Source organism: Semicossyphus pulcher, unplaced genomic scaffold (assembly GCF_022749685.1).
Source record: "Semicossyphus pulcher isolate SPU_LCO1_2020_fin unplaced genomic scaffold, fSemPul1.0.p SCAF_24, whole genome shotgun sequence".
NCBI lineage: Eukaryota > Metazoa > Chordata > Actinopteri > Labriformes > Labridae > Semicossyphus > Semicossyphus pulcher.
Window position 1 is genome coordinate 8,973,028 of NW_027211698.1, and position 15,991 is coordinate 8,989,018.

The following is a 15,991-nucleotide window of genomic DNA, read 5'->3' on the forward strand; positions in this document are numbered from 1 at the left end:
TCTGATACCCCCCGCCGCCAGCGGTTTCAGGCATTAAAAATAACTATATAGAAATAATCAATCTCGTCCCTGATGGTCTGGCTTGCTTTTCTAGGTCATATAGAGTCATCAGAATTAATTTCACTCTGTTTCAAAACCAGCAAAAAACTCCTCACAGTAGCTTTAAGTTAGTAATTCCCCTCGAGCTGCAGAGTCAACAAGGCTTCTATCTGATTTTTTAAAAGTAAAATATTTATAAGTAAAGTCTGTCTCTATAAAAGTGTCTGGGTCATGTTCTTACGTATGAATGAATGACTTGTAACGTCTTTAACAGTGGACAGTTTGGGGAACAGCCTGACATGCAGGCGCAACACTTCCTCAAAACACTGGCACACCATTAAAGCTGACGAACTTTACTCCGCTGCACATTTATTATCCCACCTTTGAAACTTCAGCTGAGGTAATATTTAACAGCAAAGGCAGCGTCTCGCATAACTTTTGTGTTGTCCTCGCGTGCGGATCGATGGAGTTGTAATTTGGACGGATATTGGATATTTCACGCTTCACCTAAACGCAGGGACAATGGTAGGTGGTAGTTTGTTAATATCGTTGGGAAGTTGGGGGCTTTGCTTCACGAGCAGTTTTTTCTGACTTTTCCCCCCCGCTCACCTCTGACAGGTTTCCATCGCTAAGGTGCTCCTCGGAGTCTTCGGGGTGACAGTCGTCGTGGTTTTGATAGCGGTGCCCACAGCTGTCTTTTTGAAAGGTGAGACGCTGCCATTGATTTATGATTCACATGTTGGCATTAGTGCATTATCTGCGGTCCGACGCACCGTTATCTGAAAGAAAGTTGCGCACGCGTCATTACGCATGAAACATTTGCACCGTTTTAAAAGACACCTGATAGAAAATGTGGAATTATTTTTTGTTTAACTTTTGGTCTAAATCATGATGTTACGTCATATAAATTCTTTCTCTGCCACATAACGTGCATGCTTTTACATAGTTTCATCCTCACTGAGTAAACAACATCATAATACCCATAATTACCCCCTAACGCACTGACGTAGGCATCATTCCACTTATCAGCCTTCAAAGCACTTATCTTCCTTTATGATGATGGTTATCATAATGTGTGTGACATCATGTTTTTCTTACCTGTGACCTTTAGCCTCCTGCCAGGTTCTAACCTTCTAACTTGTGTTTCAGAGGAAAAGGAGGGGAACAAGAACGAGAGAACGTTCACCCTGGAGGATGTCTTCAACAGTTCCCTGAAACCAAAGTCCTACAACATGAGGTGGATCTCAGGTGGGAGACAGATTATCATCAGAACTTGTTATAAAAAAGGGAGGGATAGTGGAGGACATGGAAACTTGATTACAGCTGGGTGTGTACCGGCCACTTCAGTCACTAAGGATGCTTTATTATCTATCATGTAGAATATTCACTTTAGTTCTAGTTACGTTATGTGTTGTCACGCATGTAAGATAAGTGCACGTGGATTTTTTAAAATATATTTGGTTTGTAACACTTAATAATAAGCTACATAAAAAATCACACAACTAATGCAACACTTGCAATGATTAAATACATGAATTAAAGCAGGATATGTCACGTATTGTTCGTGTGTTTGTAACGAATTTGATCAAGACTGGACAGGTAGACAAAGTCTATTACAGTAATTCATGGTCCCCAGGGGATAAATCCAAAACGTTTGTGATCCCCCTTAGAGCCACCAGAAATTCAAACTGTCCACTTAATCTAAAAAAATATGTCTCAACATCTTCTGGGTGAATTTAAACACGATTCATGGGAAGATATTCGTGGTTCCCAGAGGATGTATCCCATTGAATTGAACCGTGCAATATATGATCGTAACTCATGCATCTGTTACTTACTGTTACTTAAGCTAGGCCCTGAACCCAAAGTGTTACTGTCCTCCATTTTTACCAACAAATCATATTTTGTCCCTCACAGATAATGAGTATCTGCATAAGGTCCGGGGTGATGTCAACTACCACAACTTGAGCGCAGGAACTGTTTCAGTGTTCCTGAGCCAAAACACGTTTGTAAGTAATTTCCCTCTTGCTTCTTTCCTGTAAGCAACACATGATATCAGTGTGAAAACTACACACCCATCTAAACAAATGCATTGTTGTGGATAAGGTCTGGAGAAAGGGGTCTGTGTATCTCTCACATGATTTTCTTGTTTCCTCAACAGAGCCAAGTAGGCGCTTATGATTACCAGCTGTCTGCTGACCAGAGATATGTTGCATTCATGAGCAACTACACCAAGGTACGGTTAGCTTTTATTCACATTAAGATGAGACATCTTTAACAGGATCACATTACAGTGTTTTTTTGTGTCTCATTAGCTGTGGAGGCATTCGTTTATGGCTTCATATTCACTTTATGACCGGGAATCAAGGTAAGTACTATAACTTAGAATTTAAAAGCATTTACCAAACCAATATTTATTATTTTTTTAAAATAAAACAAAAGTACGCTCACAGCTGCGAATCTCACAGGTTCTGTTTTTCTCTTCATTTTAGCAAATTTCTCACACCCGCTGACATTCCTCATGAAGTCCAGTACTTTGCCTGGGCTCCTGCAGGGAACAAACTGGTAAGCTTGGACAGACAAATCATTGGTTATATGTACTTAGCTTTGAGCGACAGTTCAGCTTTGAAGTGGGTGATGGATGGGGTGATCGAGCACAACCTTTCACAAACACTTCAGCAGAGCGAAAAAAGGTTTGAAAATGGGTTTGTGAGCATTCAAAAAACAGAATAAGTGTCTTTTCTGACTGATGTGTTTGCATTTATATTGTATTTTCAGGCCTATGTTTGGAGGAATAATGTGTATGTAAAGACCAGCCCGGGGTCACCACCAAAGCAGGTCACTTTCAACGGCAAGGATAACCTGATTTTTAATGGGATCCCAGACTGGGTCTATGAGGGTAAGTCGTACATGATATAAAATGCATGTCAAACAATAAGGCTCCATTTAAACTTGGCATTAACATGTGATCTGTATCTGGATACTTTACCTGGATAATGGATGTGTGTAGTATTTTATCCCAGAAAAAATGTCCCCGTTGGGACAATAAAGTGGATCGCATTTTATCGTATCGTACCATATCGTTCCGTATCGTACCATATCGTTCCGTGCCGTATCGTAACGTACTGTATCGTACCTTACTGTATCGTACCGTGTCCTATCCTACCATATTGTACCGTACCATATCGTACCGTATCGTATCCTATCGTACCGTATCGTATCCTACCATATTGTACCGTACTGTATTGTACCGTACCATATTGTACCGTACTGTATCGTACCGTATCGTACCGTACCGTACCATATCGTATCGTATCCTATCGTACTGTACCGTATCATACTGTATTGTATCGTACCGTATCGTATGCTATCGTACCGTATCGTACCATATTGTACCGTACCATATCGTACCATACCCAACCCTGCCCTATTGTATCACGTTGTATTATCGTATTGATTGCATCATATCCTTCTGAAGCGTATCGTATCCATATAGTACTGTATTATATCGTACAATGGCGTCTTATCTAAAGGCCTTTGCACTAACACCTGGTATTGATAAGAGTTCTCAAAAAGTGAAATTATTTTATGCTGGCTACCTACAGCTACACTTACACCAGCCTGAGATCTGATCACCTTGTCAACCAGACCATTTCACACAATTATTGTGACCCCATGGAGGTGCCCAAATGCTAACTCAACTGAACACTTTCCCCCTTCTAGAGGAGATGTTCTCATCCACTCAAGGCCTCTGGTGGTCGCCCGGAGGGAAGTATGTGGCTTACGTCGAGTCCAACGACACAGAGGTCCACACCATAGAGTACACCTGGTACGGCGAGAACCAGTACCCCAGCACCGTTTCCATTCCATATCCAAAGGTGGGACATTCATCCAGGGCTTTTTGAACTCTAGCAAGCTTGCGCTGGAATTCTTGTCCAATGGACTGTGCCTGCTGTGTTGGCATAATCTTTATTATCTTGTGTATCTTACATTCCTGTCTTGTGCAGCCAGGTACTCCCAACCCTGTTGTGAAGCTCTTTGTTGTGGACACTGACAACACAACAGAAATTACTGAGGTTGTTGTTCCAGCCTCCTTCAGCTCAAGGTAATTAAATTGCTTCTATAAGGCTGCTAAACCTTGTATCAACAGTCTCTCCTATGCTCACACACATTCTGTAAATCAAACAAGAGTTGCGAGCATTTTAATCTCTTTTATAACTTTCTTACCCTCAGTGAGCACTACTTGGCCACTGTCAATTGGGTGACAGATGAACGTATTGCTGTCCAGTGGTTGAAGAGGATACAAAACCACGCCATGCTTCAGATTTACAACTTTATTGGATCCAGTTGGGATCACTCTGAGGTAAAAAAAAAAAAACGAAGTTATGGAAATCTTTAATTGTAATATCTATATTAAAACAACATAAAGCATGAGACAGAGGATGAGGTAAATGTTGTATCAACTTTTACTCAGTTGAATCTGTCTAAACTGCATCCAGTCAGCTATTAACTTGACACTAGCTGCCAAGCGTATGCTAAATGTAGCCAACCATAAATAATTTTTAAGGACCAAGTCCGTCTTTAAAAACAATATTCGCATTTCCGAGTGTACGCTGAAAGGATCATTGGTAGATGTGACCGTTCCTCTTATTCATACTGGCTGTAAAGGCATCCTTTTCTATGAGTCATGCTAGCGGCTCTGTCAGGCTATACTTAATCACAGCTGTGTTTTGAGCTAAATGCTAATATCAGCTTGCTAACATGCTTGTTATGGCAATTCTATGCCCATTTGATTTGGCTAAATGAGAATGCTGAAGCTAAAATCAGCAGGAATGGTTGTTGGCTGAACCTGGTTCCAAAACAAGTAAAATCCAGTGCAGCTTTAATGAAACTAATTATTAACATGTGTACCTCGTCACTTGGACATTTCCCATTTTAGCTAAAGGTTACTCAATTCTGTTCTGTGCTGCAACATCTCTTTGTTCTTCGACTGATAAGACTGTGTTGTTATGAAATGTCGATAGTGCAGCCATAAAAGACATTTTAATATCTTTTTACAGCATCTGGAGGTGAAAAGTGCCAGTGGTTGGGTTGGACGGGTACGTACAGCACATAATTAAAGGATTAGATTGTTGATATTGTTGCACTGGGTGACATGTTCCTTCATTATTATGTACACACCTTGTAGTTTATATTGACACAAGCCCTGGTACACCATTTTTAGGCTCCAAACACTAACTAGAGAACAAAATATGGATACATCCACCGCTGAAAATAGTCCCCAACCAATGCGTTACTTTTTCCTGTTTGTTTGCTAACAGTAACCAAATGTTTAAGGAAATGATTTAACCTTGTTTCCAACATATATGTATTGCTTCTCAAAGAGTATATCTTTGGTCTTCCTAGTTCTCTCCACCAGAACCAGTTTTTGCAGCAGATAAAAACAGCTACTACCTGCTGATGAGCGACAAAGCTGGGTACAAGCACATCCATCATGTCGTCAAGGTAGGTAGCCAATTTTAGCCCAAATCAGCTCTATTCACTACTTGTATAATATCATAGATTGCATGTTACCATCCCAATATTTCTGTTTGGACCTGTTCTTGTAGGGCACAGCTACAGCAATCACCACTGGACAATGGGAAGTCATTGACATTCTGAAAGTAACAGCAGATAGTGTGTAAGTCGGAAAGTGCTGCATCATCTGCATACAGCTTTATATTAATGCATAAGACCTGACTTGCACACAGTATCTCCCTTATTTTAACACTGCATGACTGTACAGTATCTCACTGAATGTTGCTGCTTGTTGCAACACTTCACATTGGAACTATTTGCAATGTCTCTAATGCATCGTTTTATGCATTTTTCTGAAACGAAGCCTGCCGTATTTGGAGTTGAAATTGTTGCTAAATCACTCATTCATTTATGCAACAGATATTTTTCAAGTAACCAAGATGGCGGCAAGCCAGGAGGCAGGAATGTTTACAAGTAAGGGTCTTTCTTTAACTGTTGTACTCATTTGCTTTTTATTTTAAGGTGCCATTATTGATCGAAAAGCATTTCTTTGGACTTAAAGTGTGTTGCATGTTGTTTTGTGTATCAGGAAGAACACAGAAGGGGCAGAAGTGTCCAAGTGTCTGACTTGTGGGGTACGTAAAGAGGACTGTCAGTATAACTCAGCGTACTTCAGCCATGGTGCCTCCTACTACCGCATGAGCTGCAGTGGTAAGTTCTTTTTAGTCTCTCTTTGTTTTTTACAATTCAACACTGTCTTTAAATTGTACTATATAATTGGTATACTTTTAATATAAGTGATAAATATGATAATATTATTGTACTTTTTATGCAAAGGTCCTGGCATTCCTTACCATTCTCTCATGGATAACACAAAAGATAAAGGTAATTGACAAATTTGTAATTACGCTTGAAATGATATCACGAGGGAAAAATGTTATTTTGAAAAGCTCTGTTTGTTTTTGTAGAGCTCTATTTTTTGGAGGACAACAGCGATTTTAGCCACCAAATACTGGACATCAAAATGCCCACCATGCGCCGAGGCACCATCAAACTTGGTGAACACAGTAAGTGGATTCAACAATGATCGATTAACGTTAACAGTAACTTAGTACCTAAGCAAACCATGTCACCTTCAGCTCAACCTATCCAAGACTGAGCTCCTTGTCATCCCAGCCATTCCCAGCTTGGCCCAACTGAACTCACGACTCATGGGGGTCATTATTGACGACCAGCGAACCTTTAAGGTTCGTGTGGCATCGATTGCACGGTCACGTCGATTTGCCCTGCACAACATCAGGAAGATCAGACCCTACCTGTCAGAGCTTTCAACACAACTGGTGGTACAGGCTCTCGTAATATCACGCATCGACTCCTGCAACTCCCTACTGGCAGACTGGTCTTCAGCCAACTGAAAACTTCACACGTCACTCTGCTGGTCATATCCCTCCACTGGCTCCCAGTCGCCACTCGCATCAAATTCGAAACCTTGTTGCTCGCTTACAAAACACCTGAACACACGCCTACCTGAACTCCCTCATCCAGGTCTGCACTCCCTCCCGCCCACTACGCTCTGCCAATGAAAGGCGCCTGGTTCTCTCATCACAACAGCGCCCTAAGTCTAAGTCGCTAGCTAGCCTCTTCTCCTCTGTAGTCTCCACTGTAGTGATGTTGATTAGGATATTCATGATGATGATATTGACCTTGTTGTGATGTATTAACTCTCAGATGTGCGTCGCTTTGGACAAAAGCGCCTGCTAAATGAAATTGTAACATTGCAATGTACTTATTACCATATCATCATATTTTTGACAGATCTCTGGTACCAGATGTTTTTGCCTCCAGACTTTGATGAATCCAAGAAGTACCCGTTACTTATAGATGTGTAAGAGTCTATCAAAAAATGCAGTCAAGTATTAAAGGTTCAGAGGTATTCAAAACAGGAAACTGAATTTTCCAATGCTTCCAGGTATGCCGGTCCCTGCAGTCAAAAAACAGACTACATCTACAGGGTGAGCTGGTCCACGTACCTGGCCAGTACTGAGAAAATCATCGTCGCCAGCTTTGACGGAAGAGGAAGCGGTTACCAAGGCGACAAGTTAATGCACGCTATCTACAAACGTCTGGGAACCTATGAGGTGGAAGATCAGATAACAGCAGCCAGGTAAGGAAAGCGAGGAGCGGTTCAGACAAGTCGATGCATCTCACACTCAAACAAACAGCTTCGCCGTCTAGTGTGAGCTCGATCAAACTGGATTCGACTTGTTTTCTGGGATTTAAATGCTCCCCGGTGTAAACAGACCACACACACAGGAAACATCATGAGCGTCACGGAGTGATGACAATCATCAGAAGGGCTTTTTCCTGTTTACATCCTTTTAACTGAGATAATTGTCTTTTTTGTTCTTTAGAGAATTCATCAAAATGGGCTTCATTGACAAAGACAGAGTTGCGATTTGGGGCTGGGTAAGTGGTCGAAAGTGAAAATGTTCATGTTCTTTGAGCCATACCTGGCGTGTATGTGGAATTTTATAGTTCAGAGGGCAATAAAAGGCTCTGAAAACAAGTTAATGTTTGACCCTGCTGTCAGTGTCATCAGTCTTTGCTTAAGGTTGAAGGATAAGATGAGCTGTTTATCTTTTACAGTCTTATGGTGGATATGTGACGTCAATGGCGTTGGGAGCTGGAAGTGGAGTTTTCAAATGTGGAATGGCAGTCGCTCCAGTCTCCAAATGGCAATACTACGGTACTATTTCTTTGTGTTTTTAACCCAATTCCCATCGTCCCAATCTTCCCACACCTGGTTAACTCACTTTAATGTTGTTTGTTCCAGACTCCATCTACACAGAGCGTTACATGCTGGAGCCTTCTGACAATTCTCACTACTACGATGTAAGCGATACAATCTCTTTGTATCTGATGGTCCTTTTTAGTGATGCTATTGCCTGTCGTCAACAATAACCACATTGTGATTGTGTGCAGAACTCTACAGTGACTGAAAGGGCCAAGAACTTCCATAAAGTGCAGTATCTTCTGGTTCACGGGACAGCTGACGGTGAGTCAGCCTTTATTTATTTCCAAAAGTTGGTGGAGAAACCCGAACATTAGAATAAAATTTTGAAAAATCTTAATTCTGGTTGCCCCATTAAGTTTGAATAGAATTCAATTGGTTTGGAGTCATTTCAAATATGGTAAAAAAGTATAATCTGATATTAGTCGGATGTTGCTTCCTTCAAATGGAAACGAGCCAACTGTAAGTTTTCAGTCTTTATGCTAAGCTATGCTAACCATCATGGGTGTCAAATATTTTTGTCGATTTTGTTGTCCTATTGACCGTTATACTAGCACCACCATCAAATGAAACTCTCATTGAGCAATGCCATGACGTTTAATGAAGTAATGGCTGTTTAATTTGCACTGGTTTGTCAAGTTCTTGGTGACCCCTGACCTTTCTTTCAGCACAGTTTTGGACCAAAATGGGCAGATTGCATTTAAAGTCCTGTTAAATTTTTTTGGTTGTGTTTTCTAGACAATGTTCATTTCCAGCAAGCGGCAGAGATCTCTGAAGCTCTGGTGGAGGAGCAGGTGGACTTTGAGGCGATGGTGAGTAATCTAAAAAAAATGTTGTTATATGAATTATGTTTTGAGAAAGTTCAGTTATGATTAAGACATTTTTTGGCTGTCTTTTCACAGTGGTACACAGACAAGGATCATGGGCTCGGCGGCTCGGCCTATCAGCACGTCTACACCCACATGTCTCACTTTCTGCTGAGGTGCTTTGTATGAAGTCCAAAAGATCGCGAGATCTATTTTCATGTAAATAGAAGTAATCACATTTGAGGGAAATAAGTTTAAATTGTAAATGCAGACCTCATTATTATTATTAAATCACAATTTTACATGAAACACATCTACATGAAGGGCATTTGTTTGATAAAGTTTGTATCATAAATTCAACTTTAGAGAGGTAACTGCCTGATCAAATAAACAATATTACATGAAGGTGGAAAATGTCTCCTACTGTTTAGACTTTTTACAGTATTGTATTAAATTATTCAGAGAAACATAACACACCTCAGTGATTTTACAGAGTTTTACTACATTTAGGAGACTGGTGACTGTTTGATACACATGATTGTTTTGTAAAATAATAAAGAATTGTACAATGAGGACTGTTTTTGTTGGACTTATCATGTATAATGACGAATATTTATAGTTGAACAGAACTTACACTAACAGGGCTCCATGAGGCTGTACTCATGCACAGATGCGCTTTGATGCTAATGCCAGTATGGTAACAGGATGTTTAGCATGTTCACTAACTATAGCATTTTAGAATGAAAACCTTTAGCAATAGCCTACCTTACCAAGTTATTACAAATCTCTTTTAACTTACCAAGTGGAATACCTCCTTGACATTTTCAGTTCCAGTTAAATGTCCTTCTGGATGAACTGCAATGAACAGAGGCACTTTTTCAATATGTCAAATACATTACATTAGGATGTGAATAGCATTTCCACCCCCTATACTGTACTTCAGATTTAGTGCTAACAAGCTATTGCGTGCCATGCTAGGCACAAAACTAGCATGATAGTTGTATATAATTTACAATTACAATACAATATATATATATGTATATACAATTTACTTATATAGTGCTTTTCAAGGACATTTGATAGCAAGTTAACATTAGCATTTAGCTTAGAACACTGCTGCTAAGTACAGCCTCACAGAGCAGCTAGCATGACTGTAGCTGCTCTGTTTCTTTCTCCAATACTTTGTCTCACTGAAGTAAATGTTAAATAATGGCAAGAGATTAATACTTAACTGTATGTGTCATGAATATTAATATGTTACCAAGCATTTCGCCTTAGAATACTGCGGCTAAGTACAGCCTCACAGAGCAGCTAGCATGACTGTAGCTGCTCTGTGTCTTTCTCTAAGTCTCTGTCTCGCTGAAGTAAAGGTTAAATAATGCAAGAGGTTAATACTAAACTTTATGTGTCAGTGTGAATATTAGTTATGTAGCGCTGCGGGGTAGCTAGATGGATGGAGGAAGAACGAGGAAGAGGCGATGTGCGTTGCTAACTCAGTAGAGCCCAGATTTGTTTCCTTGCGCGAGGCAACAGCTAACCCGAGGTTAACGTGTCCGCGGAAAAACAACAATTAGGTTGGCTGCTTTTCTCACTCAGCTCTCGCTCGCGCAACATGCGTCTTTTCGTCCCTGTAACGCCGAACTCCCGCTTAAAAGTAGCTTAATAACAATAATTCCCTCTTCCCTCCCCCGGAAATACTTCTCAGCCAGTTACCCACTATGGTGGACACCTCCCGCAGGTAACAACTGCACAACAACAACTGTTACCAGGCCAAAGTGTTAAGATACTAGTGTTAGGCATGGTTTGGCATGTTAGCCTGCTAACATTTGCCAATAAATAATTAGCATTAAACACAAAGTACAGGCTTTTTGGGGGGAATGTCAGTTGTCTGGTAGGTGTTCTGCCAAACCAAAGTACACTAAAGAGAGTACTGACCCTTAGACGAACATGAATTTCAGTATAAAATACAGGGAAATAAGTTAAAGATGATTAAGACTTGTAGGTGTGGATACATAAACTGCATACATATGGATATTTTTGGACAGAATATTACGAACATATGCTGATATATCTTTGTTGAATCAACAACTTGAATATATTGGACTGTATGTGAGAGTCATACTTCAATACAGATACTTTTATTTTTATAGAGCATCAATTTTTATTGAACAATGGCCCTGGTTATATGGAGATAACTGTCACTAAAAACCCAGTCAATATTGCCACCTTTTAAATTTGATCGGAAAGGATCCACAAACACTGACTCACCTCCAGATATGACAGCACCGAGGGCCTATTGCTTCCCATCATGATGACACAGTAGCACATTAAAGCATCTTCCCTACTTTCTGTTTAACAGGATGAGCTGCGATTTGTTTGATCTTGACACCTAAGTACCAGCTGGCATCACGCATGAACGGCGCCTTTCCTTTCTCGACTAATGCTCGGCTTGTTGATTCGGACGATGTGACGCGGCCCGTGTCTAATGGGTTGAGAGTAACAGGTGGACCTGACAGAGTGGTAAAAATTGTCCCACCTGAGCAGATCCATCCTCCTCCACCTGTTACAGTATATAAGATCACAAAGTCAAACAGGAGCGTTAGAAACAGACACGAGGAACTTACAGCGCCGTTCTTTGGGAAGAAAAGGTGAGTTGGATTTTGTCACAATGGCGACACCACTTTTTGATTCCATATGCAAACTTTCTCTTTGTGCGTGTGTGTGTGTGATGTTCTGTTTGTGAAGGTTATAACCATGAAAAACATCCACTCCCTGGCTGGTATCCTTCTGGTCCTCTGCTTGGTCAAGAGCAGCTGGCAGGTTCCTCTGCAGGAGGCTGCAGACAGCTCAAGGTACGGAAAACACATCTGTACAACTGAAGCTAAGGGAGACACAGGTGGCTTTAAAACGTTTACTTTGAGTACAGGAGTAAGAAATGGAGGAATTACAGATACAGTTGCTGCTAATTTATCTTTTATAGGCTTAATTTTGATAAGCAACATTTATAAGAGGAGCCTGAGAGTTTTCAAGGAAACATGGCACAACTTTACATGTATGAAGTCCCAAAGGAGCCAAATCATCTGTGGCTAGCCTGCAGGCATGTTGATCCAAAATTTGCAATCATTTAAACTGATATTTTATGACTTTAGACGACCCAAAAGTAGCCCTAAAAAAAGGGAAACTTTCAGAACCATTCTGTTTTTAAAAGCTATAGATAAATTCGCCACAAAGTCATTGTAAGAGCTTCAAGTGAATTACGATTAACTCTCATTTTTTTATCAAAAATGCTTCTGAATTGTGATGTTCGATTGGTGCCAAAAAGCATCTGGAAAGGACATTTCTGTGGCTCCTGAAACTTGTGGTTTAATGGGTACAAACTGGAAAATAACTTCCAATAATTTTGCAAAGAGGAACCCAAACAAATCTACTTTAATGACATTATCTTTGAGCAATGTTTTTGTAATATTACGCTCCATATTGGCAGATGTAAACCTTTGTAAAAAGGGTATGACGCTGTTGCTGCTGGTGCAGGGGAAATAGTATAGAGACAGATGAGGAAAAGATGCCCTATCAATAGGCCCTATTATGTGTAACAACTTTTTCAAGTGTGATTTTCAAGCCATGTTTTACCTCCTGCAGTTTTGAGGCCGAGGACACATTAGGGGAAGAGCCGCGGGAGCTGTCGAACATGAAGAGACACTCGGAGGGAACCTTCTCCAACGACTACAGCAAATACCTGGAGGACAGGAAGGCGCAGGACTTTGTGCGGTGGCTGATGAGCAGCAAGAGGAGCGGGTCAGTGGGGGATCCGTTCAATATAAAATCAATAGAATGAGATTGCAAACAGCATTGACTTTTTTTGCCCTATTTCTTCTGTTCTCTGATGTTTTACCAAAGTGAAAGTGTCTGTAGGATCATATCACTCATTGTAAAAGCTGATTTTTTATGTTGGGAAAATCCTCAGCTTGAAACTATCAACTATATTGTTTTCTCCAACCGTGCCTCACTGTGTGTTTTCAGCGCTGCAGAAAAGCGCCATGCAGATGGGACCTTCACCAGTGACGTCAGCTCTTACCTCAAGGACCAGGCAATCAAAGACTTTGTCGCCAGGCTCAAGTCTGGACAAATCAGAAGAGAGTAGGCTGTCCCTCCTTCCCTCTCCTCCTCTTCTCCTCCTACAGCACCAAACACCCCACCTGACCTTCCTGCCTTCCTGCCTTTATCTGATTCCACCACGACCTGAGAGAGAAAGAGCTAATCAAATGCTTCTTGTGACACTTTTTTTTGCGTTTCTTTTCTTTTACTCTTGATGTTCTTTGTGGTTGTGCTAAAATAAATCACCTGAACTTTTCGCACTGTGTTCATTGATATGTTACTTCACTGAGTGATGATTGTAAGATGATTATTTTTGACACAAAGCCGACTTTAAAACAATCACAAATAATCAAAGAAACACAATCTTTCCACCGATCAGAAGAATCATGATTTTCAGACGAGCGCTTCATTCCAGGTAAATATTACAAGTCAAATTGCAGCTTTCAACTCTGTGGGGTCACTGACACTTAGCGGGCAGTGTTTATATTGTGTTCCTGTGTGCACACTCAGGTCTGAATCAGAGCGGCGGGGTGAATCGCTCAGCAGGAGGCACGTAGATGGAAGCTTCACCAGTGATGTGAACAAGGTGCTGGACTCCATGGCCGCCAAGGAATATTTACTCTGGGTCATGACCTCCAAGCCTTCAGGGGAGAGGTAACGCTGAGTTACATGTTTGATATGAAAAAGAAATAAGTACGACCCTTTGCATGATCATATTTCTCTGTTTTGCAGTAAAAAGAGACAAGAGGACCAGTGAGACACTCCTCGACGACTCCCTCTGTGTGCTGCGCAGGAAAAAGCCATATTCAGGAGGAATTAAAGCCATACTTTGCATGTTGTAATGTCGACCTGATGTTTAGATTTGTAAGTCTTTTTTACTTACTGTATTTAATGCAAAGACACAAAAAGCGTAGTTTTTATGGTGCAGCAGAGGGCGTATTTTTTCTACAAAACTTAAATTATTTTCTATATTTTTAACAAGAACACAAAAAGTGAAATCTCAGGTAGACCTATGGAAAAAAACACATTTAGAATAGTCGGTTTTCATTGCAAATTATTTATCAGCTCTGCAAATAAAGTTTTTCATTGTGTGTGATTTGGCATTATTTAAGGCAATAAATACAATTTGTTCCTACTGAAGTCGTTTAAGCAATATCACACCAGAGGGAGTGCTGTTATACCGAATATTAGCACGGCTACTCTCACAGCTGTGCTGATATTCAGTACAACAGCACATCCTCAAGTGTGATATTGCTTATATTCAACAATTCTAGAAATAGCATATAGTACATAAAGTAATAAGCAACAACAGATTATTATTTTTTATTTATCTAATCATTCACTTGACTTCGCTGACAACCCGAGTCCTGCAGATGTACTGGAACTGGACTGCTGCAAAGCTACCCTAACATTTTCATGTCCTCTTGCTAGTTGCTTTGTTGGCCTGTGTAATTCAAGGGAACCAGCTTAATTAACTGGAGAAAGATTGTTTTGGTAATGTTAATTAACAATATTCACGACACCTGAAGCAGAGGGATACACATAGTTGAAAGTCCGAGCGCTGTTATACACTATATTAGGAATAATGGAATGGCTCTCGTCCAATCAGATTACTTGGTTGGAAGTAACTGTAAAAAGACTATAAATTTAATGTATATAGAAAACAGTATATACTTCCCTTTAAGGTGTTTAAGAAAGCATTTTTATACCTTTATTAGAGATTCATTTTTTTTTTAAAGGCTCAGCACTTTACCAAACTGTCACTTAAACTGAAATCAACTAGAGAAAGATTGTTCGGTGTAATGCAAATTTACAATATTCAGAACACCTGAAGTGGAGGGATACGCATAGTTAAAAGTCCCAGTGCTGTTATACTCTATATTACGAATAATGGAATGGTGCTTGTCCAATCAGATTACTTGGTTGGAACTAACTGTAATTAGTAATCAGTATTATTATACTGTAAATAGAATGCTGTATATACTTCCCTTTAAGGTGTTTAAAGCATTTTTATACCTTTATTAGAGGTTCATATTATTAGTTTCATATTTAAAAAAAGGCTCAACAGTTTCACAAATTCTCACTAAAACTACAAAAGAGCGATATGTTTTTTGGGACTACTTTCAGCGGTGGAGGAATCCAAATTTGGTGCTTCAGTTACTATTTGGGGCAGCAGGATGGTGTTTAGTCCAAATGAACTACAGTGAGTGTGGCTCACGTAAAATGTAAGTACCTTAAAGTTGTATTTAATTGCAGTACTTAGTAAATAAATGTGATTTGTTACTCATTCTTCTACCTACCGGTATTTTACTTACTTCTAATAGCAGTCATATTACGTAATTCAAGCCATGCCGTGGGATCTGGACAAGCCACAACATGATTCACAAACATGCCTGCAGGAGGTGCACCAGTCTTTGAGGATTTCTCCGACTGTATCTGACTCATGCAGTCATTTTAAACAAGGATGGAGGTCTCTCTGGGAGCATCGACAGCAGAATCACAGGTCAGAGGTACACGCACCCTGTATGTCTTTGCCATACAGATGCTAGAGGAGGTTCAGCCAGAGGGTGCAGGGTGCTCTCTCTATCCCATGAGGAGAAAGATGTAGAGGTCCTGAGGTCAAAGGTGGAGATAAGGAGGTCAGTATTTACACACTAGTTGGAGATAGTATAGAATGACTCTTGGGAATAAAGGATGAAGAAATAAAGCTGCAATATCCTAACATACAGTTCAAATCCTCCTT

General features: G+C 40.3%; 2 protein-coding genes across 2 annotated transcripts; both read left to right on the forward strand.

The window, feature by feature from the left end:
- Positions 1–514: 514 nt before the first annotated feature.
- LOC138603480 (dipeptidyl peptidase 4-like) lies at positions 515–9,714 on the forward strand. The gene is given in 25 exon segments (XM_069675288.1): positions 515–564; positions 658–745; positions 1,189–1,287; positions 1,957–2,048; positions 2,201–2,275; positions 2,355–2,407; positions 2,532–2,604; positions 2,818–2,938; positions 3,763–4,144; positions 4,273–4,402; positions 5,100–5,138; positions 5,446–5,544; positions 5,649–5,719; positions 5,977–6,030; positions 6,146–6,267; positions 6,394–6,441; positions 6,525–6,623; positions 7,372–7,441; positions 7,526–7,720; positions 7,968–8,022; positions 8,203–8,302; positions 8,390–8,448; positions 8,539–8,611; positions 9,086–9,159; positions 9,250–9,714. Coding segments are annotated over 25 exon segments (2,367 nt in total). The 5' UTR covers positions 515–561; the 3' UTR covers positions 9,343–9,714.
- A 2,193-nt stretch (positions 9,715–11,907) lies between these two features.
- Positions 11,908–14,005, forward strand: LOC138603394 (glucagon-1-like). The gene is made up of 5 exons (XM_069675146.1): positions 11,908–12,005; positions 12,793–12,948; positions 13,174–13,290; positions 13,759–13,902; positions 13,981–14,005. The coding sequence occupies exons 1-5, from the start codon at positions 11,908–11,910 to the stop codon at positions 14,003–14,005; spliced, it is 540 nt and encodes a 179-aa protein (XP_069531247.1).
- Positions 14,006–15,991: the final 1,986 nt, after the last annotated feature.